Consider the following 25,987-nt stretch of genomic DNA (forward strand, 5'->3'; position numbering starts at 1 on the left):
ACCTGCAGATTAAAGCAGAAATCAGTAGGAATCAAATTGTTTTGAATCGAAAATCGATTTGAATCGAAAAGCAATTTTGAATCGAATCGTAGCCCCAAAAATCGGAATCAAATTGAATTGTGAGATACTAGAAGATTCCCACCCCTAATAGATAGATAGATAGATTGATAGATAGATAAACAACACAAGCGTTAATCAAAGTAAACAAAAAATGAGTCATTTAAAAGCCAGTTTTAAAGTCATTGAATAAATAAAGAGACAGATAAACTGTGTTAATGTTGTATGTAACAGAAAGATGTAACAGAAATGTATGTACAATGTAACAGAAAGATGGAAAAGTGCTAAAAAAAACATGTGTAAGTAAACAAACACACACTTAACTGAGGACCGGTATGGAGTAAACAAAACAAAAAACAAAACAAAAAACAAAACAAAAAACGAAATGTAACAAAACAAAATAAAAAAAATGGAATGAAACGAAACAAAAAACAAACAAAATGAAAAACAAAATGAATCAAACAAAACAAAATTAAACAAAACAAAACAAGCTAAACAAAACAAAAAACAAAACAAACAAATAACAAAAAACTAACAAAACAAAAACAAAAGAAACAAAACAAAAAACTAAACTAACAAAGCAAAACAAAAAACAAAACTAACATAACTAAACTAAACTAAGCAGTCATGTGACACATGCATTTGATGAATCCAGGTGCGATATGTGATAAATACAAACCTAATAATAATAATTATTATCATGATAATACGTTCTAATTCTGCAGTGAATGGATGCTGAATCTTGTTGTTGTTGTGAGAAAGCGGTTGTAGTGGACGTGGGTTTGAGGTGTTTGAGGGGACCATGGACGACTGTGACCAGGACTTGGTTTCAGAACCGGTCCCCCCTCCTGACCCTGACCCGGTGTTGGACTCACAGCGATGAGCTGATAGGAGTTGTTCATCATGGCGATGAGCATGTTGAGCAGAACCACCAGTGAGATGACGTTGTACGTCCCAAACATGGTTGCTCCCACGAACTCTGTGAATTCATGACGAGCCTTCACGTTGGTGACGTAGAGGTTCAACAGGCCGAATATGGACCAGAACAGAGACTGAAGGGTCTCAAATAACCTGAGGACAGACAGAAGAAGGATATGTAAAGGACTGGAGGACAAAGACACCACCCACTGATAAACTGACAAATAACCTGAGGACAGACAGAAGAAGGATATGTAAAGGACTGGAGGACAAAGACACTACCCATTGTTAAACTCTGAAGAGGACTGGACTCATAAACAACCCAACCACCATCTGGCACAAAAACAACCGTTCAGTCAAACCAGCGGTTCCAGGAAATGACACTGACGTGTTTAGAACCAGCTTCAGGAAACAAACTGTAACACTGACAAATGTTGACATCAGTCACAGAGACAGTCCTCATGTCCAGGCTGAACACAAACTAAACCTGTCCCCACATCACGGTTTGTGTATGGACTGTCCCCCTGGCTACAAAAACACAAAGAATGACAGAAAACTGGACAGATGCTGCAGTCCACATGCCCATGTATCGTCATGTCCACATATCCTCGTGTCCACATATCCTTGTCTCCACATGTCCTCATGTCCACATGTTTGGACAAACATTCTCTCTGCTTCAGTAGAAGGCACACTCATTTACTCATCCTTGTGTCCACATGTCCTTATGTCCACATGTTTGGACAGACGTCCTCTCTGCTTCAATGGAAGACACACTCATTTTCTCATCCTTGTGTTCACATGTTTGGACAGACATCCTCTCTGCTTCAGTAGAAGACACACTCATTTACTCATCCTTGTGTCCACATGTCCTCGTGTCCACATGTTTGGACAGACGTCCTCTCTGCTTCAGTAGAGGACACACATTTCTTTTCTATGTCAGTCTCATTACTGAGGGGAAACCCTCATCCTCAGACTGACTCATACAAACCGTCCAAAGCTGTCATGGAAGGATGAACACAAAATAAAATACTTTAAAATGATTTGTATAGATGAATAATTCATTGTTTTTGCAGAAACACATTTGCCAATGCAGTACTGTAAAACACAGATTTTTCCCCTGATCCCTGGAGGTTGCAGAATCAGCTGCAGTTGCTGTCTCCACTGTAAAAAGTGATGGTTGTTATTAGATCTTAGAGCTGTTTGGTTCCAAACTATTGGCTGATGTTGGTTAATGCATATGTGACAGAAGACACACCATCAAACAGGATGGAGTAGACCCAGAAAACAGTGATCCAGTACTGCTGCACCTTACATTATCATTACCATTTCTCCTTTATGTAAATATATATTTAATGACTCCTCATTTACAGTACAGGCCAAAAGTTTGGACACACCTTCTCATTCTTCGCATTTTCTTTATTTTCATGACTATTTTCATTGTAGATCCTCACTGAAGGCATCAAAACTATGAATGAACACATATGGAATTATGTACTTAACAAAAAAGTGTGAAATAACTGAAAACATCTCTTATATTCTAGTCTCTTCAAAGTAGCCACCCTTAGCTCTGATGACTGCTTTGCACACTCTTGGCATTCTCTTGATGAGCTTCCAGAGGTAGTCACCTGACATGGTTTCCCAACAGTCTTGAAGAAGTTCCCAGAGATGCTTAGCACTTGTTGGTCCTTTTGCCTTCACTCTGCGGTCCAGCTCAACCAAACCATCTCGGTTGGGTTCAAGTCTGGTGACTGTGGAGGCCAGGTCATCTGGCGCAGCACTCCATCACTCTCCTTCTTGGTCAAATATCCCTCACACAGCCTGGAGGTGTGTTTGAGGTCATTGTCCTGTTGAAAAATAAATGATGGTCCAACTAAACGCAGACCGGATGGAATGGCATGTCGCTGCACGATGCTGTGGTAGCCATGCTGATTCAGGTTGCCTTTAATCTTGAATAAATCCCCAACAGCGTCACCAGCAAAGCACCCCCACACCATCACACCTCCTCCTCCATGCTTCACGGTGGGAACCAGGCATGTAGCATCCATCCGTTCACCTTTTCTGCGTCGCACAAAGACATGGCGGTTGGATCCAAAGATCTGAAATTTGGACTCATCAGACCAAAGCACAGATTTCCACTGGTCTAAGGTCCATTCCTTGTGTTTCTTGGCCCAAATAAATCTCTTCTGTTTGTTGCCTCTCCTTAGCAGTGGTTTCCTAGCAGCTGTTTGACCATGAAGGCCTGATTGGCGCAGTCTCCTCTTAACAGTTGTTGTAGAGATGTGTCTGCTGCTAGAGCTCTGTGTGGTATTCATCTGGTCTTTAATCTGAGCTGCTGTTAATTTGCGATTTCTGAGGCTGGTGACTCGCATGAACTTATCTTCAGCATCAGAGGTGACTCTTGGTCTTCCTTTCCTGGGGCGGTCCTCATGTGAGCCAGTTTCGTTGGAGCGCTTGATGGTTTTTGCGACTGCACTTGGGGACACATTCAAAGGTTTTGCAATTTTCCGGACTGACTGACCTTCATTTCTTAAAGTAATGATGGCCACTCGTTTGTCTTTACTTAGCTGATTGGTTCTCGCCATAATATGTATTCTAACAGTTGTCCAGTAGGGCTGTCAGCTGTGCATCAACCTGACTTCTGCACAACACAAATGATGGTCCCAACCCCATCAATAAGGCAAGAAATTCCACGAAGTAACCCTGATGAGGCACAGCTATGAAGTGAAAACCATTTCAGGTGACTACCTCTGGAAGCTCATCAAGAGAATGCCAAGAGTGTGCAAAGCAGTCATCAGAGCTAAGGGTGGCTACTTTGAAGAAACTAGAATATAAGACATGTTGTCAGTTATTTCACACTTTTTTGGTAAGTACATAATTCCACAAGTGTTCATTCATAGTTTTGATGCCTTCAGTAAGGCTCTACAATGAAAATAGTCATGGAAATAAAGAAAATGCAAAGAATGAGAAGGTGTGTCCAAACTTTTGGCCTGTACTGTATATTTGTGTCTTTTTGTGCTCATTGTCTTTTTCTGTGCCGTTCCTAAATGCCACTTTTTTGTGTTTGTTTTAATTTTGTAGTTCACTGATTCTATTGTAAACATGTGGACAGTGTCAGTGTGGATGGTGTCTGTGTGGACGGTGTCATTGTGGACGGTCCAATCAGGGTGTATTTCCTGGTCACATGACAGTCAAAGGCTGTGAACCTGTGGATGTTTCTGTGGACTCATACAAACCACTTATTAAAGGGTCAAAGGATGATTTTCCATAATTATTCACCAATGAAGACATGATTATGTAAACTCCTGTCATGGCCCAGCGTAAACTCCTGCTCAGAGTTAAATGGAACACTGATGTGAACAGATTTGGACAGAAAAAATAAACCTGTTAAATATTTGTGTGATGTTAGAGCTGATGTCCTGGTGCTCTTGGCATTCTCAGTGTGTTCCTTTACATGGTTTGAGTGACAGTCACAGTTAGAGGGGAGGGAGGGAGAGGGAGGGAGAGGGAGGGAGAGGGAGGGAGGATAGAGAGAGGGAGGGAGAGAGAGAGGGAGGGTACTGAATGATTGATGAAGCAACAATTAGTGGATGACGCTACATCACAAAAATGAAAGAGAAAGAAAGGCAGAGAGAGGGAGAGGGAGGGAGAGAGAGGCAGAGAAAGGGAGGGAGGGAGAGAGAAAAAGAGAGAAGGAGAGAGAGGCAGAGAAAGGGAGAGAGAAGGGGGAGGAGGTTTTCTGCAGGGTTTATATCTGCGCTGCATGAAAAATTCAACAGTGCAACATTTATTCTCATTGAGTGTGTGTGTGTGTGTGTGTGTGTGTGTGTGTGTGTGTGTGTGTGTAAATAGTAAATAAGAGGTGACTGTGTAAATGAACAGTGAGGGGGAATGGAATCACTGGTGAAATGAGCAACGGAGCAGGAGATGGTGTTATAGTTATTAAACAAAAAAGACAGAACATGAATGACACAGACAGACAGAGACAGACAGGTATGAATCAGTGGATGTCTGTCCTTGCTGTCTGTAGCTGCTGGTTCATTTCTTGGTTTCTTAAACATGACATCATACGTGTGCGTGTTCAGTCAACTGTGGTACCTTCCTGGTGGTTTCCTTCTTTCTGTGTTTCCTTCTTTCCGTGTTTCTTTTTGTCTGTTTCCTTCTTTCTGTTTCCTTCTTTCTGTGTTTCCTTCTTTCCATGTTTCCTTTGTTCTCTTTCCTTCTTTCTGTTTCCTTCTTTCTCTGTTTCCATGTCTGTTTCCTTCTTTCTCTGCTTCCTTCTTTCTGTTTCCTTCTTTTTCTGTTTCCTTCTTTCCGTGTTTCCTTCTTTCTGAGTTTCCTTCTTTCTGTTTCCTTCTTTCTCTGTTTCCTTTTGTCTCTGTTTCTTTCTGTCTCTTCTTCCTTCTGTGTTTCCTTCTTTCCGTGTTTCCTTCTTTCTGTTTCCTTCTTTCTCTGTTTCCTTCTTTCTCTTTCCTTCTTTCTGTGTTTCCTTCTTTCTGTTTCCTTCTTTCTCTGTTTCCTTCTTTCTGTGTTGCCTTCTTTCCATGGTTCCTTCTTTCCATGTTTCCTTCTTTCTGTGTTTCCTTCTTTCTGTTTCCTTCTTTCTCTGTTTCCTTCTTTCTCTGTCTCCTTTCTGTGTTTCCTTCTTTTTCTCTTTTCCAGTCTATTTTTCCATCCTTCTGCTGTGTCTCTACTCAGACCACTCCTCATAAACACAACAGGAGCTGACCCACAGTATCAGCTGTATTTGGTTTGTAAATGAACTCTAGGGTTCACAGGAGTCAGTAGGACTGGGAGAATTTAGACCTGTAGACCACATATACAGGTCCAGGTCCAAGTCCAAGCCCTTCTACTGTGTCCAGTAGAACCTGACATCCAGGAATATATCAGCAGTGATTAGTTTGAATTGTATCACCATTTACACACCTGGTGTTTGTCCATTTATTTCATTCAACATCATTTTTGGACTGACAACCACTACAGTCTGGTCATGTGACACTGCAGACGATGGCATCACCACGGCAACAGTCAACATTCAGGTAGGTTTAGTATTTGTGCCAGATCTTTTATCTTTATCTTTTAACCCCTAAAGACCCAAATGTCCACCCTTAACCCTTAAAGACCCAAACGTCCACCTTAAACCCATAGAGACCAAAACCTCCACCTTTAACCCTTAAAGACCTAAATGTCCACCTTTAACCCCTAAAGACCCAAATGTCCACCTTAAACCCATAAAGACCCAAACGTTCCCCTTTATCCCATCAAGACCCAAACGTCCACCTTAAACCCATAAAGGCCCAAACATCCACCTTTAACCCTTAAAGACCCAAACGTCCACCTTTAACCCTTAAAGACCCAAACGTCCACCTTTAACCCTTAAAAACCCAAACGTCCTCCTTTAACCTAAACCATCTACTGATCTAAACTGTTTAATACCTGTTGATCCACTAATTCTATCAATCCATGTCAATAATTGGTATAAAATACAGTTCTTCATCTTTTCATGGTCATCAGATATAACCACATTTGGACGTTCAGAGGCTCCGTAGTTACCGTGGAAACACCGTCATCTTCTCCAACATTGATTCCCCAGTAAAACCCATGGAGTTGGATCAATGACAGTGGATGGACGCACTCACTGGGTTTATGTTCAGTTAATGATATATTTTACTGAAAAGGTCACTTTTTCTGCAGTTTTCTCTGTTTTTGTTATAACGCTTACCTATAATATTATAAATAAATGGTGATAAATCACTTAAGAAAGGTTAGATTTAGAGAAAATGTCATTTGGAAACTGACATAAAAGTAGTGCTGGGTTTTATCTGCAGTGCAACAAAATCAACTGGCATCCTCACAGAGAAAAGGGTGTCTATATTTGAGAAGCATACTCCTGCATCTGTAACTTGTCTTGTCTTTTCACTGGTTGTTCAATGGTTAGTTAAAGTCCAGTAGTTAATGACTGTTATAAATCTTGTGTTGCTTACATTCACATAACCAGACTTTCATGACCTCACTTAAGTGTGGATAAATACTTTATGCATTAATGAGCATGGCAGTTCTTGTGTGGGGCTGTTTTGAAGCAGTTGCTGCTCTGGGAGGGGTGCTGGACAAACGGAGGCAAAAATTCCACTCTTTCAATAGCTCAAATTATGTGACTATATCTTACCTATCAGTTAGTCATTTAATGGTGTACACAATGTCTTAATTAATGGACATTTAAGATGACAACGAATTAATTTCATTTTGATTAACACTTTTATGAATGAACTATATGAAAATTTGAAAATAGCATTAATTTTGTACATTTAAATTGTTTCAACCAACTTTAAAAGTTGTCTAGAATTTACCAGTATTAACTTTAATTTATCCACTCTAACTAAGGACACTTGTTCTTAAATTCCCTTGTCTGACTCTCAACAAGGCTGGTCAGGTCCAGTTGTCATCTACAACGCATACACACACACACACGTACCCCCCCCCCCCCACACACACACACACACACATACAGAGCAGCCGCACCTGCTTAATTTCAACCAAACCACCAGTTAGCTACTTTTAGATATAATTCAATGTGCCAATCACCTGCTGTTCCAATCGTGGTTATTCAGATTCAGAAAACTTCATTCATCCCATACGGGCAATTCATTTGCAGCTTACCACAGACATCAGCCCCGACATCAGTCCACATCCAAAGTGCAATGTGACAAACATAAATAAATCGGTGCACAAATAAAGGATTATTGACAGCAACTACGAATAAATACATTTAAATAGTCAACAATAAATAATCAATAAATACCAATGCAGACTAAAAGACCCTATTGGTTCCGCTAATATTTAAACAAAGAAAAAAAAAATCATATAAAATGACTAAAATGGCTTCTGTCAGAGTTTAAAAGTGTGATAGCTGAAGGAATAAAAGATTTTGAATATCTATTAGTTTTCCTCTGAGGAGCGTGGTAACACCGGCCTGAAGGCATCAAGGTAAATTTCTGACGCAACACATGAGGGTCCCTGATCATGGACTGTGCTTTTCTCACCACCTGAAGCTCCCAGAGGGAAGACAAGTCTCTAAGTCTGACTCCAATGATCTTGGAGCACATTTTTACAATACTCATGCAGACTTTGTCTTTGTCTTTCATAGTTAAAACATTGAACCAACAGATAAAAGAAAAAGTTAAAAGGCTTTCAATAAATGAACAATAAAAGTTTCTTAAAATCTTCTCACTGACATTAAAAGAGTTCAGTCTCTTCATCAGATGGATTCTCTGTTGGCCTCTCTTCACCACAGATTCAGTGTTGGCATCAAACCTGAGCTTACAGTTAAAAATAGTGACAAGATATTTGTATGAATCCACAATCTGAACATCCTCACCATGGATCACACTCACTTTGTGGTCATTGTTGTTGTGTCTAAAATCGATGATCGTGTCTTTAGTTTTTGAGACATTCAAGTCCAGATGATTTTCATCACACCAGCTGACAGTTTTTGATAAGGTGGGACCATGATCGGACTCTGACCCCTGAAGGGGTCATAAAAGGATGGTGTCATCAGAAAACTTCACAATAAACGTGTCCTCTAAAGACGTTCTACAGCTGTCAGTGTACACGATAAACAGAAGTGGAGACAATACACAACCTTGAGGTGAACCAGTGTTTGCTAGTGTCCTCCTGGACATTTGACCATTAACAAAAACCTGCTGGACCCTCTCTGTTAGAAATTTCAACAGTAACATGAGCAACTGGGCTGGAAGACAAAGTAAGATGCTAGCCTCTCCATTAAAATGTGGGGCTGCATTTTGTTAACGGCTGAGGAAAAGTCGGCAAATGAAAGTCTTGTGTAGGATCCTGGTTTTTCAAGGTGCTTGTATACAGTGTCCAAGATGTACAGTTTTGCATCCTCCATTCCTTTATGTGGCTGGTAAGCAAACTGCAAAGTATCAAGTTTGCGGTCTATCAACGATACAATGATATCTTTTAGAATCTTTTCCAAGTTCTTCATTACAAGGGACATCAGTGCCACTGGTCTAACGTCACTCAACTCTTTGGCGTTTTTTGATTTGGGAACTGGTATAATGGCTTATGTTTTCCAGATTTTGGGAATCTGTCCAAGGTCAGCACACAACTGGAACAGTCTGGTGAAAACCCCGCTGAGCTCGTCAGCACAATAATGAAGAGTGCATCCACAAATGGCATCAGGGTCAACCTCTTTTCCTAATTTAACCCTTCTAAGTAAAGTTGTGACACATCCCTGAGATATCACAATTTCATTTAGAGGCTTGAGGGATTCCTTCCATAAAGAGACATTCTCAGTAAAATCAGATGATTCAAAACATGAGAAAAAAGAGCTAAAATGATTCGGTAAGTCAGAATTATCCACACCCTTCACACTAACGGGTTTCCTGGTCTCACAGGAGTGCTGATTAATGGAGGCCATGTTCTTAATACCTTGCCAGGCTGCTCCAAGATCCCCACTGCTGTACTGGGCTTAAATTTTTTCCCGGTACCTTAGTTTGGCCTTTCTTATTTCATTGTGTACTTCTCTGGAAACTTCCAAGTTTTCAAGGGGATTACCAATATAATATATCCATTTCTTTTTGTTTATGACTGTTTTTAACTCCTTTGTTATCCAAAGTTTGTTATTTGGATAAATAACAACCTTTCTTGTTGGTATAATGGAGTGTACACAAAACAAGATGTATGAAGAAACAGTTTCACAAAGATCATTTACTTTGTCACCACACGCATCATAAAAACATTGGCAGTCTGTACAATCAAAGCAGGCCTGTAGCACAGAGATGGAGTCCTCTGACCACCTCCTTACAGATTTCTCCATGCGAGGGAGTCTCCTAAGGAGGAAGTGTACAGAGGCATGAGATACACACTGTTGTGACATGAGGCTCTAAAGGAAGGCAATGACAACAAAGTGTAAGCTCTGTTCATTGAGCCGTGACAAAGGTCTATGATAGAGTTCCTCTGTGTGGTGGCACAAGTTACATACTGCTCATAAGTCCGCAGAGTTGCATTTAGATGGCAGTGATTAAAGTCACTGAGAATGAATTTTGGAGCATCCGGGCAGAGAGCGTTCAGTCTTTGCGTTACGTCAGCAATCAGCTGAGCTGCAGCTGATGGACTGGCGCACGAATGGATGTAAACAATGGTGTAGAACAACTGTTGGAACTCAAGAGGTAAGTAAAACGGTTGGAGTGAGATAGTCAACAACTCTATATCAGGAGTGCAGATCTTCTCCCAAAATGCTGTACGACAATAGTGTCAGCAGGTCCCCTTCCCTACCCTTAGGAAAAGCTGCTGTGTATGGCCTTATATTGGATTCCCTAGTAAAGAAAGCCAGATACAGGAAACCAGAGCGTTGGACCAATTCAAGTTGGCGACTTATGCAACTTTACTGCTTCCTTAGGGGTTCACGTCTGGTCCACGTCATGACTGATAGAAGCCCCTATGGTCCAAAGTGCCCGCTTCGTATCGCAGAGTAAGCGAATTATGAATGGAAGGTGAAAGTATGTCACAAAAACATGCTGATACATCTTTGTGCATTTTTCAGTGGTTATACGGAAATTCAGGACCTTTTGTAGTGGATATACGGCATATACTTGCATATCACGTAGACTAAACCACTGGTTCCTCCAGAGTACCATGACTTCTAGGAGGTCCTCAGCAAGGCCAAAGCCACATCTTTACCTTCTCATCGACTGTGCCATAGACCTTTTGCTGCGTACATCGCCCCCTAGGGGTCATCTTTATTCTTTGTCTGCCCCGGAGAGAGAAGCAATGGAGATGTATATCAACAACTCTTTGGCTGCTGGCATTATCTGTCTTTGTCGAAGAAGGACAAGATACTGAGGCCCTGCATCGATTACCAGGGCCTTAATGACATCACTATTTAGAACTGCTACCCACTACCACTCATGTCATTGACAACTTCAAGGATCCACCATCTTCACTAAACTAGACTTTCACAATGCTTATCATCTGGTCTGAATCTGAGAAGGAGAAGAACCTCTGCACCATCCAGGGATCCCTGCCAAATCACTTGCACCTCATCCCTGCCTCCTCTGGTCTCCTACTCTTTGCCAGATTGTCCATGGATTTCACCCAACTCTCCTGGATTTCTTCTGTTCCTGAGGACCTGTTGCCGACCTTGATCTTTTTTTGACCTTCCTCTGCCTCAGCCCCGGTAACCCAATCCGCCTTACTGTTTGTAACCATGTTTCTTTAATGCACAATTAAGATTTTTTTTTGTGAAATTTGATTTTTTGTGTGTTGGTTCATATTCCACATTAAATGCGACTTCTATCAGTTTTGAGTCTGAACTGAATGTGACCCTGAAGTGACCCACAAGCACAAAAGAGGTCCTGATGGAATACATGACCACGCAGACACACACTGTGTTTACAGAAAGAAATATGTTTTTCCTCCGCTCCTCCTCCTGGGATGAACAACTGGGTCGTTTGTTGCATTTCAGTGAGGTAAAGGTTGGATAAATGTGACCTGAACATTCAGATTTAAGTCACATTGGAAAATATCAGATCTGAAAAAATATCTGAGAAAATATCAGATTTAGGACCACATATGAATGTGGTCTGGGTCAGATTTAGGACCACATATGAAAGTGATCCGGGTCAGATTTAGGACCACATATGAAAGTGGTCCGGGTCAGATTTAGGACCGCTTATGAAAGTGGTCCAGGTCAGATTTAGGACCATGTATGAAAGTGGTCTGGGTCAGATTTAGGACCACATATGAAAGTGGTCTGGGTCAGATTAGTGCTGTTCAGACTGTCTGTAACAGATCAGATCCAGGTCACATATGGACACATTTACCTCCATCTGAACAGAGCCTGTGTCGGTCCTTCACTCCTTTTTCTTGTCCCTTGTGTGTTCTTGTCTCAGTAATTTTTCCTCTTCCATTTGTACCTGTTCTCTCCTCCTTTTCTTTCTTTATCTTTTCTCCTCATCTTTCCCTCCAATAAACCAAATCATAAAATGCTCCAGCTGATCCATTCCACTGTTCCAGTCCTGCGGCTGTGTGGGAGGCATGCTGACAAACACTGTGTGTGTGTGTGGATGTGTGTGTGTGTGTGTCACAGATGTATTGTATACAGTGTTTGTCTGAGTGTGTGTTTAGACTTGGCAGTCTGACAGTGTGCAATTAAATTATTCCAGCCTATAGTGCTTATGAATATGGAAGAATTATTTCATTGTGTGTGTCTGTGTGTGTGTAAGGGTGTGTGTGTGTGTATATGCGTGTGTGTGTGTGTGTGTGTGTGTGTGTGCGCAGTGTCTCACTATGACATGTCTCTTCATTTGTGCGAGTCCTTTCCATCACAGCTGTGGTTTTCCCCTGACCCTCCTCTTTTTTCATTCTTCAGTAAAATCCCTTTTACACATTCACTCGTCACCTCTGCTGCTAAAACTGTTAGTTTGTACCAAAGTTACCACAGTCTTGTTCTGGTGACTTGTGGGCCCATTTCTGTATCCCTTCAGAACCTATGAGCTGCAGTGTTGCAGTTTGCACAGATGGAGGGGCACATGACCGTAAAATGGGAAATAAGGCACACATGAAAAACCAAGACATTTGAACACATGTATGTTCAAATACACACTGGGGTGTATTTGAACATAAAATATATGGAAAATATATCCCTCTTGAAAACAACAAAGCTCACATTCACAAAGGTTTCACGATGAAAAAACAAGTGGAAAAAAGTAGGCGGAGTTTACTAATAACCCTGCCTGAAGAAAGGCTTTAGACACACATCTGAAGTTCTTTTGCATTGATCTATAAATGTTTCCCATTTGTTCCTTAACAGTGTGCCTAGTCCAAATGATGCAAACAGGATTGTGTCATATTTGTCATTATTAGATCATGTGGTTATTAGTAGGCGGAGTTTACTAATAACCCTGCCTGAAGAAAGGCTTTAGACACACATCTGAAGTTCTTTTGCATTGATCTATAAATGTTTCCCATTTGTTCCTTAACAGTGTGCCTAGTCCAAATGATGCAAACAGGATTGTGTCATATTTGTCATTATTAGATCATGTGACACAGATCTGTGACTGCTTTCCCTCCATAATTCTTCAGACTAAAGTGGACCAGTCTGACACACAGTTTCCACCAGTGGACAACACAAGGAAATGACAGGACGCTGTCAGCTCAACAGCTTGATGACGCCACAAATGTTATGTATCAAATGTCAGAAAAGGGTATTCAGCGGTAACAGCAGTGGGGGGGGGTGGTGCAGACAGTGACATGGTCCCACTGAATGGAAAAATGACAGCGCTATGATTCACCACAATGAGGATAGGCCCAAACATGCAACATAGTCCAGACCTACTGTGTGGACGAGGTAGTCCCAGTCCAGTGAATACACATCTTTAACTTCAGACCCACCACTGAGCACTAAATGACCCTGGACAGAAGCCATGATTTAGTGCCAGGATTGGCTCTCATAAAAACCAGAACCATGGTGCATAAACCCCACTCTCTGCGCCCCTCCCACTCTGGTTGTCCCTCCCACTCTCTGCGTCTCTCCCACTCTCTGCGCCCCTCCCACTCTGTGTATCCCTCCCACTCTCTGCGCCCCTCCCACTCTTTGTGCCCCTCCCACTCTCTGCCCCCCCACTCTCTGCACCCCTCCCACTCTCTGCACTCCTTCCACTCTCTGCGTCCCTCCCACTCTTTGTGCCCCTCCCATTCTCTGCATCCCTCCCACTCTCTGCGCCCCTCCCACTCTCTGTGTCCTCACTCTCCACGCCCCCCCACTCTCTGTGCCCCTCCCACTATCTGTGCCCCTCCCACTCTGTGTACCTCCCACTCTCTGTGCTCCTCCCACTCTCTGCGCCCCTCCCACTCTCTATGCCCCTCCCACTCTCTCCGTCCCTCCCACTCTTTGCGCCCCTCCCACTCTCTGCATCCCTCCCACTCTCTGCGACCCTCCCACTCTCTGAGCCCCTCCCACTATCTGCGCCCCTCCCACTCTGTGCATCCCTCCCACTCTCTGTGCCCCTCCCACTCTCTGCACCCCTCCCACTCTCTGCATCCCTCCCACTCTCTGTGTCCCTCCCACTCTCTGCACCCCTCCCACTCTCTGCGTCCCTCTCACTCTCTGTGTCCCTCCCACTCTGTGCCCCTCCCACTCTCTGTGTCCCTCCCACTCTCTGCACCCCTCCCACTCTCCCTCTGATGTCGGACTCACACACTGACGTTAACACACGAGGCCTTGTCCTGAAGACGGACACTTCCATTTGATGCAGACCAGATCGCAGAGAGAAAACAGGTAAGTTCTGGTGTGAGCAGGATGACCCGCCCAATTGGTTCTGACCTGGAAACAGTAGGTCTCTAAACTGACCAATTAGAGGGAGAGGGGTTCTATTCAATGCCCGCCCCCAAAGTCAAAAAATTCATCAACCACAAGCGCTTAGACAGTACAGAGAATGACAATTAGCAGAGTGGGATTTATGCACAATGTCTGGTTTTTATGCAGGTGAATTTTGACACTAAATTATCACCTTATATGCTCCTGTTCTGTCAAAAATAACTAGGAAATAATGTGACAAACAGAAGAACCCATTCCAGTGGTCTGTGTCCACATGAAACCACTGGGTATTAGATCAACTGCATATCAGCCCACAGCAACTGAATATTTACTAAAGAATTCAACAATTAACCAAAAATAAAAATGATTGGATAGTATCATATAGGATAACAATGGTGTGTTCCATAAATGACAGACCATAAAACACCACTGACCAATGAGAATGAAGAGCTCAACAACACTGTTCATAAGACAGTGTGTTTTCATGGAAAATATATCCCTCTTGAAAACAACAAAGCTCACATTCACAAAGGTTTCACGATGAAAAAACAAGTGGAAAAAAGTAGGCGGAGTTTACTAATAACCCTGCCCAGTTGCACAAGTTTGCCCCCCCCCCCCCCCCAGTCACTGACACTCTGCCTACATTGGGATTCATTTGAGTCTTAAGTTTCAATCTTTTCAGAAAAATTTCAAAAATGTGTAAAAATACAACAAGTATGAAAAAGACATGTAAAGAACAAGAGTTCGGAAAAAAAAAAATAAAAAAAAAAATAAATAAAAAATAAAAAAAACTTCGGAAAAAAAAAAATCAGGTGAAATAGGTTTGACTAATTTCATCACCGTGAGAACCCATTTCTAATGGGGAAGGGGGCTGTGAGGATCATGCCAACGGTGACGCAAAGTCAATTAGCTTTTTCACTTGATGAAAATACATTGTTTGACAATTAATGCGATATAGAATAGAATAGAATAGAATAGAATAGAATAAAATAGAATAGAGTGCTCTTTATTGTCATTATACATTGTACAACGAAATTGGGGGAGCTTCTTCATATCAGTGCACAATATTGAAAGAGACAAAGTAGAAATAGTGCAATTGAATAGATAGGTGGAATAGATGTCTCTCAGGGAGGGCAGAGGACATCCAACAATCCTCTGTGCTGCCTTGACTGTCCTCTGCAGCCTCTCCCTGTCCGCCTCGGTGCAGCTCCCGTACCAGATGCAGACACAGTACGTCAGCAGGCTCTCTATGGCTGACCGGTAGAAGGCCATCAGCAGCTTCTTGTCCAGGTTGTTCTTCCTGAGGACTCTCAGGAAGTGGAGACGCTGCTGGGCCTTCTTTATGACGGCGGAGATGTTGTCCGACCAAGAGAGGTCATTGGAGATCTGGACTCCGAGGAACTTGAACGAGGTGACCCTCTCCACACACTCGTCGTTGATGTAGAGAGGGGGCGGTTCAGTCCTGTTCCTCCTGAAGTCCACAATGACCTCTTTTGTCTTTGTGGTGTTCAGTACCAGGTTATTGTCTGAGCACCAGGCTGCCAGCTTCTGGACCTCCTCTCTGTAGTCTGCCTCGTCTCCCTTTGAGATCAGTCCAACCACTGTGGTGTCGTCAGCGAATTTGACGATGGTGTTGTTCTTCGTGGTCGGGCTGCAGTCGTAGGTGTAAAGGCAGTACAGGAGGGGGCTCAGCACGCAGCCCTGCGGTGACCCGGTACTCAGTGTGCGGGTGGAGGAGAGGTGGGGTCCCAGTCTCACAGTCTGGGGTCTGTTGGAAAGGAAGTCCTTGATTCAGGAGCATGTGAGAGCAGGGAGCCCCAGGGTGGCCAGTTTTGAGATGAGAATGTCCGGGATGATGGTATTGAATGCCGAGCTGTAATCCACAAAGAGCATTTGGGCATAGCTCTGCTGCTGCTCCAGGTGGCTCACCACAGCATGCAGGGCTATGGCGATGGCATCTTCCGTGGATCGGTTTGCCCGGTATGCAAACTGGTAGGGGTCGAGTCCCGGGGGGAGACAGTCCTTGATGTGCTGCAGGACCAGTCTCTCAAAGCACTTCATGACTACCGGTGTGAGGGCCACAGGCCGGTAGTCGTTGAGGCTGGATGTGGGTGACTTCTTTGGTATGGGGATGATGGTGGAGGACTTCAGGCAGGTGGGGACGACTGCCTGGGCCAGGGACAGGTTGAGGATCTTGCAGAAGATGTAGGAAAGCTGGTGGGCACATGCTCTAAGTACCTGGCCGGGTACTCCGTCTGGGCCAGCAGCCTTCCGGGGGTTAGCTGACAGGAGCACGCGTCTGATATCATGCTCCTCCACAGTGAGAGGGGGGTTGCTGGCGCCTGGTGTGGGTGGTGGCAGAGTTGGAGCAGGTGAGTGTCGCTGTGGTGACTCGAATCGAGCAAAGAAGCCGTTAAGCTCCTCTGCCAGCGACTTACTCAGGTCTCCTGGTGTTACATCACAGCCTCTGAAGTTTGTGATGCTCTGTAAACCCTGCCACACCTCCCGGGGTTTGTTACTGGCGAGATAGGACTCTATCCTCCTCTTATAGTCGGCCTTGGCTGTTTTAATCCCTTTCTTCAGGTCGGCTCGAGCCACGATGTAGAGGGCTCTGTCACCTGACCTGAAGGCAGAATCACGGGCCTTGAGGAGCGAGGAGACCTGCTTGGTCATCCAGGGTTTCTGGTTAGGAAAAATCCAGATGATTTTGTCCACAGTCACAGTTTCTATACAGAACTTGATGTAGTCCAGTACAGTCTCTGTGAATGTTTCCAGGTCCTGATGTTCGAAGAGGTCCCAGTCTGTGTGCTGAAGACAGTCCTGCAGTTTGCTGAGTGCCTGCACAGGCCACGTGGTTACTGTCTTCGTGGTGGGTCTGGATCTGCGTCTGAGGGAGGTGTATGCTGGGATGAGCAGCAGTGAGAGATGGTCTGACTGTCCGAGGTGGGGGAGGGGTGTTGCTCTGTAGCCGTACTTGATGTTAGAGTACACGTGGTCTAGAGTATTTCCCCCTCTTGTTGAGCACTTTACGTGCTGGTGGAACTTCGGGAGTACAGTCTTCAGATTGGCCCTATTAAAGTCCCTCGCTACAATGTGAACACCATCAGGGTGTGCCCGCTGTTGTTCATTTATAGTGTCCAGCAGGAGAGAGAGTGCCGTGCTAACGTTAGCGTCCGGTGGGATGTAAACAGCAGTGACGATCACTATTGTTAGCTCTCTCGGGGGAAAATAGGGCCAACATCTAACAGACATATACTCAATGTCCGGGGAACAATGTCTCTCAATAACCACGCTATTATTGCACCAGTCATCATGCACATAAACACAGAGCCCCCCACCTCTGCTTTTACCGGGGTCTTCAGTCTGATCCCAGCGGTGCAGAGAGCGGCCTGCTAGCTGCACGCTAGCATCGGGAATCCTCGGGTTTAGCCAGGTCTCCGTGATAACAAGAACACAACAGTCCTGGACGTAGCGGTTCCCCACCAGTTGTAACTCCAGCTCATCCATTTTGTGGGTGACGGACCTTGCATTGGTCAGGAACAGACTCGGTAGAGGTGGCCTGTGTGGCTGTTGCCTTAGCTTTAGCAGGAGGCCGGACCCGCAGCCCCGCTTCTGCTTCCTCTCCCTCCTCCGCCTGCGCCGCCTCGCGGGTCCGACAACAATCCACGGAGAGCCCGCTGGTCTCGTTAGCTCCTCTGGGATGTTGTGTTTGTTGTAAAAGTCCGCCAAAACTGTTAATTCCTGACGGTGACTGATGTCCACTAAGTCCTGTCGGGTGTAGTGGTAGAACGCCGAAGTGCACGTATGCATAGAGCATAGACACAGGACAATAAGAAACATAAAACAGCACTGAAATGAAGAGCTGTAAGCCGCTGCACCCGTGCGCGCCGCCATCTTGGCCATCATAATATTACTTGTGTCAGACAGATAAATAAATAAATAAATAAATAGGTGAACAGGTAAACAGGTGAACATGTAAACAGGTGATAGGTGAACAGGTGTACAGGTAAACGTGAACATGTAAACAGGTGACAGGTGAACGGGTAAACAAGTGACAGGTGAAAAGTAAATAGGTGAACAGGTAAACAGGTGACAGGTGTACAGGTGAAGAGGTAAACAGGTGAACAGGTGAAGAGGTAAACAGGTGAACAGGTGAAGAGGTAAACAGGTGAACAGGTGACAGGTGTAAAGGTAAACAGGTGAACAGGTGAACAGGTGAAATGGTGACAGGTGAACAGGTGACAAGTGAACAGGTGAACAGGTGACAGGTGAACAGGTGTACAGGTGAACAGGTGACAGGTGAACAGGTGTACAGGTAAACAGGTGAACAGGTAAACAGGTGACAGGTGAAGAGGTGACAGGTGAACAGGTGACAGGAGTGGGACCGCTGCTGTCCGTGGCTCTGAAAGGGTTAATGTTGGTCACATTTAGTACCTTCTAAACAGCAGGGTTTTCTCACAATTTTCCATTTATATGTCTGTTATTTTAATTCAGTCAGAGGAGGCTCTTCACATCCTACTGACTTACTGTCATTTATTTTCATAAACTTTTCAGAGTCATTTCCTCCTTTATGTTTTTCATAAACCTCACTGTGGGTTTACTGTTGGACCAGGTGCATGGACCTTAAGCTGATGTTCCAAATGGGTTTTTGCGATCCGAGGTAACACTGATCAAAGTTCTCACCATCTCGTGTCTGTCCAACTGTTCCATAATGTCTGTGTGCACATGCATGAGTGTGAGGTGTGTCTCTTCTGGGTCGTAAACTAGGAAATCTGAAATCTACAATGAAAAACCTAAATTAAACTGACATTAGAATACGAACCAACAAACAATAATTAGATCAGAGCTCTGTATTGCTTCATCAATGGCTTTATTTAATTATTTACTTTATACATTTGGAATGTTTTGTCCTGTGATCCAGGGAGGGGGGGTTGGCTGCCGCACCCTGTGCACCCCTACTTCCCACGGCCTTGAAGTAATTTTCTAAGTTGAAATATTCATAAATTTGAAAAAAATCCAAAAATGTGAATTCCACTATTAAAGTGTGCACTGTAGCTCCACTAGAGATGAAGAACATATGTGTGGAACTGTAAGAGTGTCCAGGAAATGGGATGGACAAACATCTGGGATGGACATATGGAACTCGTGGTCCGTTTATAACCCCCCCCCATCTATGAAATATTTAAGAGAACGAAGATCAGGGTTTTGTTTTATCTTAGAAGATACTGTGGCACTAGTCCCTATTCCATCATCCATCTGAGCTAAACTTTCCCCATATTTCCTAAATGTGTTCAAAACACATGTGTAATGTTGGTTTTTCTATTCAATCCCAAATGTGCTGATTAGTTTCTTTCTTCTGGTAGATGTCAGTAGAAGTCATTCCATAAACATCTGTGTTGTTTTGAATCTAGAATGCTCGTTACCCCTCTATCTCCTACTGAATTCTAAAATGATGTTGTTTCCTGGTGTGTCCACACATACCCACACATGTTTGGTTTAAACTCTTCTTCTTCTCTGGTTCTAGCATTCATCAACATCTGTTTGTTTTGGTCATGTGACTCTAGTTGGACTAAAAGGCCTTTCCATTACAGTTTTGTGTCATATACCAATTTAACTACGAAAAAAAAAACACCTCTAACAACAACTGTTCAGAGAAAAAACAGTTTGGGTGAAATTGTCATTTTTCCATTAGACAAATTTATATGAACAAGTTAAATTCACACAGTTTGAGAATCAATGGAAAAGAGACTAATGTCTCACTCATCTTTTTCCTGTTCCTTGTGTCTTCTTGTCTCAGTTGTTTTTCCTCTTCCAACAACCTTCAATATTAGTCTTTTTTAAATGGAATTCTTCCTTTTTCCACATTTCCCTGTGGTCTCCATAAACTGTAAATGCTCTGCTTGGGTCTGAATTCTTCATTATTTCAACTCCACAGGTCCATTTTCAACCCTGCTTCTGAGTAATGACACCAGAAAGGTGGTTTGGAGCGCTGGCCCTTTAAATGCACATGAGCCACTTCAGGCCCCGCCCCCTCCAGGTTGTCGGCTGTGCTGCTCTGTCCCGTTCAACCAACAACAACATGAACATTTTAGGTAATGGGCTCCAAGTTTGAACATATTTTCAGTATGGACTACAACCGCTGCTGCTGACAAACAATTATGAAGAAATACTGTAGAAATGTTCGTCTGAAGTCTGGACCTTATATGTACAAATGTGGAGATGGAACTAGTTATAGACGCAACTAATTAAGAAGGAATTCAAACAGGTTGTAGAAATCCACTGGATTTTTGTCCAAATGAATATAAAGAAAGTTTTGCAGCAGCTAGAGGATTCAAATTCAAACTCTATGAACTATTAGGGTCCAAATACACAAAGAAATGAACCACAGACTAAGAAAAGTGGGTTTAGACAAATATGAACCATTTAAATGACTTTCTCTGAAGTCGAGTGGGTCAATGTTTATGCACAAGCTCTATTCACGCAGTTTGAGGGTCAATGGAAAAGTAGCTAATGTGTTTGTGTGAGTTGAACGTGGAGCAGCTTCTGTAGAACTGACAGAGGTGGGAACCAAAGCTTTAGAGGAACCTTAAACACAGTCTGTAGAACCTGAGTCCATGTTCTTCAAACTTCTGTGTTCTTCTGTATTTCTACAAACGATAGTAAAATCATAGCAGCAAACATTTCCACAAGTAGTGTTGATCTTCTGAAAGTAGTGAAACTGATTTGGTCTGAAGTCGTTAGAGGCCGTGGACGTGTGCATGTGAAGAAGGTGTAAAAGAGAGAGAGAGAGGGATGAGTGAAACAGAACAGATGAAGGAAAAGAGAAGGGAAGGAATGTGAGCAGAATGAGTGAGAAGGTAATAAGAGGAACACAAAGACAACACAGGCCTTGTGTGTGTGTGTGTGTGTGTGTGTGTGTGTGTGTGTGTGTGTGTGTGTGTGTGTGTGTGTGTGTGTGTGAAATAACCATGGTACACATTATCAGTGATAAGTGTGTGTGTGAAGTACAGATGAGACAGACGAGGGGTGGGGGTGGGGGGGCACCTGTGCAGACACAGGAAATGATCTCCTGAAAGAATTCATCATCGTTGACAAGTGGTGAGTGTGAATCAGATGCAGAGCTGTAACACACACACACACATACACGCAGACAGAATCTGTGCTTTGTAAACTCATGAATGTTGATGTGGCTGCTTCGCCGCCGGGGCTGCGCTCGTTTGCATAATGCGTCATCTCAGCCGTCACCGTGGCGATTGGCTCACTCCTGTACCGTTGGCATGAGCCTGATGTGTTTCCAGCACATACGATCCACATGTCAGAACCCAAGTCAACCTATATCAGTGGGTATCCTCAGGGTCCAAGAGGGGAATAAAAAAACAACAACCAGGAAATAGGGAAAAAAAATGCTAAGAAAAAAAAAACAAACTAAAAAACAAAAAAACCCCAAAAAACCCCAGAATGAACACTAACAGATGATTCCCTCCATAATGAGAGGACATATCAGGAGACATAGTCTGAGGACATGGGGACATATCAGGAGACAGTCTGAGAGGACATGAGGACATATCAGTAGACCTAGTCTGAGGACATGGGGACATATCAGGAGACCTAGTCTGAGGGGACATGATGTCCCTGCATGTCCTCCTTGGTTGTTCTTCCTTGTTGGTGTTTTCTTGGTCTTTCCAGGGGACAGTCTGGTCATGTCCAATACTGCTGAACAGTTGGATATGAGAGCACTTTGAATCAGACACATGGTCATGTGACCCACTGTCATTATTAACACTGCTTTTATCATATGTTCATCTGATCATGTTTTGGTTGTTGTTCCACTAACAGAGGTCAAAAGTGTTAGTGTGATCACATTCACCTCAGAACACATAATTCTGAGCACAACACTGGAACAGAATCAATACGACTATTATCTAAACAATCCACATGACTCATCAATATTCAGTCCACTGACACCACGGACTGGCTCTGGCTCCGCCTCCACAGCAAACTCTATATGTACCAGAGTGTGTGTGTGTGTGTGTGTGTATATATATATATATATATATATATATATATATATATAGATATATATATATATATATATATATACACACACACACATACAGGGTGTCTCACTTTAAATAAATGTAAAGTAGGTGTTTCTTAAAATTCCTTTAATTTTCCAAATGTAATAGAATTTCCAAACATCATTTTATTGTTTTGTCTGTTTCTCCTGTTTTCAAACTGACACCCATTCTGGTCCAGACACTGGAAGTCTAGTGGTGCGAGGGCTGGTGAATTGGACAAACAGGTGGATTGGACGAAGGGGTTTGGTTGAATACCCTCCACGTTCACCAGACCTCATACCACTAGACTTACAGTGTCTGGAGCATGTATATATATACATATATATATATATATATATATATATATATATATATATATATATATATATATATATATATATATATATGTGTGTGTGTGTGTGTGTGTGTGTGTGCCATTACAGCCATAACTCAAACTTCTCTCTAAACTGAAGTCTGACTCATTCTTCTATTTTATAAATTTACTCAAACACATTCATATTCTCCTGTCTGATCTGGTTCACAGCCTCAACACCAAAAACCAGTTCTATACCATTATCTAGTGCATCAACGCATAAGAGGAGGTGTGTGTGTGTGTGTGTGTGTGTGTGTGTGTGTGTGTGCGCGCGTGTGTGTAAGATGGCATAGCATTGGACAGGATCAGGTTTACAGTGGGACCAGGTTCATAGTGGGACCAGGTTCACAGTGGGACCAGGTTTACAGTGGGACCAGGTTCACAGTGGGACCAGGTTTACAGTGGGACCAGGTTCACAGTCCCAATACTGGGGACAGTCTGTAAGAAGTGTTTACCCAAAGCATCATGGGGGTTTTCAGTCTTTGGAGCTCTACTCCTGGACATGCTTTGGTCTTTTCTGTCCACATTGTCCACTGCTGTAGGTCGGTCCAACTCCCTCCAATGTTGTTGTGGAAAAGGGTTCAACTTATTGGACTTGTCCTCCTGGTTACTGTCCTCACTAAGATTGTCTGTTTATATGTGTCTGTCTGTGTCTGTCTGTCTCTCTCTCTCTGTGTGTCTGTCTGTCTCTGTCTCTCTGTCTGTCTGTGTCTGTCTCTCTCTCTGTGTCTGTCTCTCTGTGTGTCTGTCTTTACTGTGTTTTCTCAGTCTTAAATGGTTGGACTCTCTCTGTCTAAAATAGCAGACACCAGTGGACACCAGGTGTGTCCAGTCTGAGCAATAGAAGACTCCAGTGAAAGCAGACTGAAGCTCTCCAACCCAACACTACTGCTCTGTTCTTCATGTGTTCTTCTTTTCACCTGGTTATGATCCTGTAAACACTTTAAACACCTGTGGAATCCAGCGTAGTACAGGTGGATGTTTGACAGAGTTCATCTGTTTATTTCTCTGATCAGCTTTGACTGAAATATAGTGTATACATGAGAGGACACCAACACCAGCTGAAACAGGGCCGTGTGTCACCAAAGGCCTTCAGCACCTGCAGTTTCAGCACCTGCAGTCTTAGCACTTGCACCTTCAGTACGTGCAGTTTCAGCACCTTCAGCTTCAGCACCTGCAGCTTCAGCACCTTCAGCTTCAACACCTGCAGTTTCAGCACCTGCCGCTTCAGCACCTGCCGCTTCAACACCTGCAGCTTCAACACCTGCAGTTTCACAGCACCTGCTGCGTCAGCACCTGCAGCTTCAGCACCTACAGTTTCAGCACCTGCAGTTTCAGCACCTGCAGCTTCAGCACCTGCAGTTTTAGCACTTGCAGCTTCAGTACCTGCAGTTCAGCACCTGCAGCTTCAGCACCTGCAGCTTCAACACCTGCAGTTTCAGCACCTGCCACTTCAGCACCTGCCGCTTCAACACCTGCAGCTTCAACACCTGCAGTTTCACAGCACCTGCTGCTTCAGCACCTGCAGCTTCAGCACCTACAGTTTCAGCACCTTCAGTTTCAACACCTGCAGCTTCAGCATCTACAGTTTCAGCCCCTTCAGCTTCAGCAGCTGAGTGTGTGGTACTCACGTAGAGAAGGCGTTGTTCTGTCGCTCACAGCGGATCCCTTTGCAGTTGTTAGGCTCCTCTGAGGCTTTGGTCTCATAGTAAAAATACAGCTGGTTCAGTCCATTAGCGAACGCCAGCAGGACCTGAACACAAACACACATTGGACTCATATGAAACACATCTACTGTAAACAGGTAGGACAGACAGAAACAGGTTCCATTATATGACTGGACTGGGACCAACACTGCATCACTACAGACGTTATTATTCAAGTTTCAACTTAATGGGATGAAACTGGCTCTATATTCAGATTCCTGTTTTAAATCCTCCTCAGCGTTTTCATGTACAGACCTGATCAAAATCTTAAGACCAGTTGAAAGATAGCTAGAATTTACCTTTTGCACATTTGGATCTTAATGAGGTTTTAAGTAGAGCTACAATATACAAAAGCAAGAAGGGTGAGTGAGACAAAAAGCACTTTGAAAAAGTCATTTATTGAAAACAACAAGTAAACTGAAATAGGCTGTTTATCAGCTGATCAAAAGTTTAAGACCATCGCTCAAAAAATTACAAAAAACTCTCCAAACCAGAACAAAAAATTTTCTCAGTAGGACTCAGTAATGAGTAGCTCCACCATTCTTGTTAATCACTTCAAAAATTCGTTTGGGCATGCTTGATGCGAGTGTTTCCAGGAGGCTGGTGGGAACATTGCTCCAAGTGGTGAAGATGGCTTCACGAAGGGCATCAACTGTCTGGAACTGATGGCCATTTTTATAAACTTCCCTTGCCATCCATCCCCAAATGTTTTCTATGGGATTTAAATCAGGGGAACATGCAGAATGGTCCAAAAGAGTGATGTTATTCTCCCTGAAGAAGTCCTTCGTCAAGCGAGCATTGTGAACTGCAGCTTTGTCCTGTTTTTAAACCCAGCTGTTTCCCACACAGACCAGGGCCCTCAGTCATGAGGGTGGCCGCTGCAACATCTGCATGTAACCAGCCGCCGTTTGACAACCCTGCACCACCTGAAGCTCCAGTGTTCCACTGAATGAAAAAGCACCCCAGATCATGATGGATCCCCCTCCACTGTGCTGGGTAGAAAACATCTCAGGTGGGATCTCCTTGTCATGCCAGTAACGTTGGAAGCCATCTGGACTGTCAAGGTTAAATTTTTTTCTCATCAGAGAATAAAACTTTTTTCCACCTTTCAGTGTCCCATGTTTGATGCTCCCTGGCAAAGTCTAAACGGGCAGTTTTGTGTAGGAGACGCGGTCTTTGAATTCGTTTTTTGTTTTTGAAACCCTTTTCCTGCAGATGCCGTCTGATGGTTATTGCGCTGCAGTCGGCACCAGTAAGGGCCTTAATTTGGGTCAAGGACCGCCCTGTGTCTTGACAGACAGTCAATCGGATCCTCCGGCTCAGCGCAGGTGTAATTTTTTTGGGTCTACCACTTGACTTTTTTCTTCCATAATGCTCAGGATCTGTCAAAAAATTTAGAATGACTGTCTTACTGCGTCCAACCTCAGCAGCAATGGCACGCTGCGAGAGGCCTTGCTTATGCAGCTCGACGATCCGACCATGTTCAAGAAGAGAAAGCTTCTTAGCTTTAGCCATCAGGAGGGCATGACCGTGTGAATGCCCG

General features: G+C 43.6%; 1 protein-coding gene across 1 annotated transcript in view; it reads right to left on the minus strand.

Annotated features, from left to right (window-relative positions):
• trpc5a (transient receptor potential cation channel, subfamily C, member 5a) overlaps positions 1-25,987 on the minus strand; it is a 253,871-nt gene that overhangs the window by 22,628 nt on the left and 205,256 nt on the right. The window contains exons 13-14 of the mRNA XM_030162423.1: positions 24,370-24,491; positions 933-1,128 (exon numbers count right to left, since the gene is read on the minus strand). Of these exons, the coding sequence (XP_030018283.1) occupies positions 933-1,128; positions 24,370-24,491 (318 nt within the window). The remainder of the gene's footprint in view (positions 1-932; positions 1,129-24,369; positions 24,492-25,987) is intronic.

The sequence above is a fragment of the Sphaeramia orbicularis genome, chromosome 18, assembly GCF_902148855.1.
Source record: "Sphaeramia orbicularis chromosome 18, fSphaOr1.1, whole genome shotgun sequence".
Lineage (NCBI taxonomy): Eukaryota > Metazoa > Chordata > Actinopteri > Kurtiformes > Apogonidae > Sphaeramia > Sphaeramia orbicularis.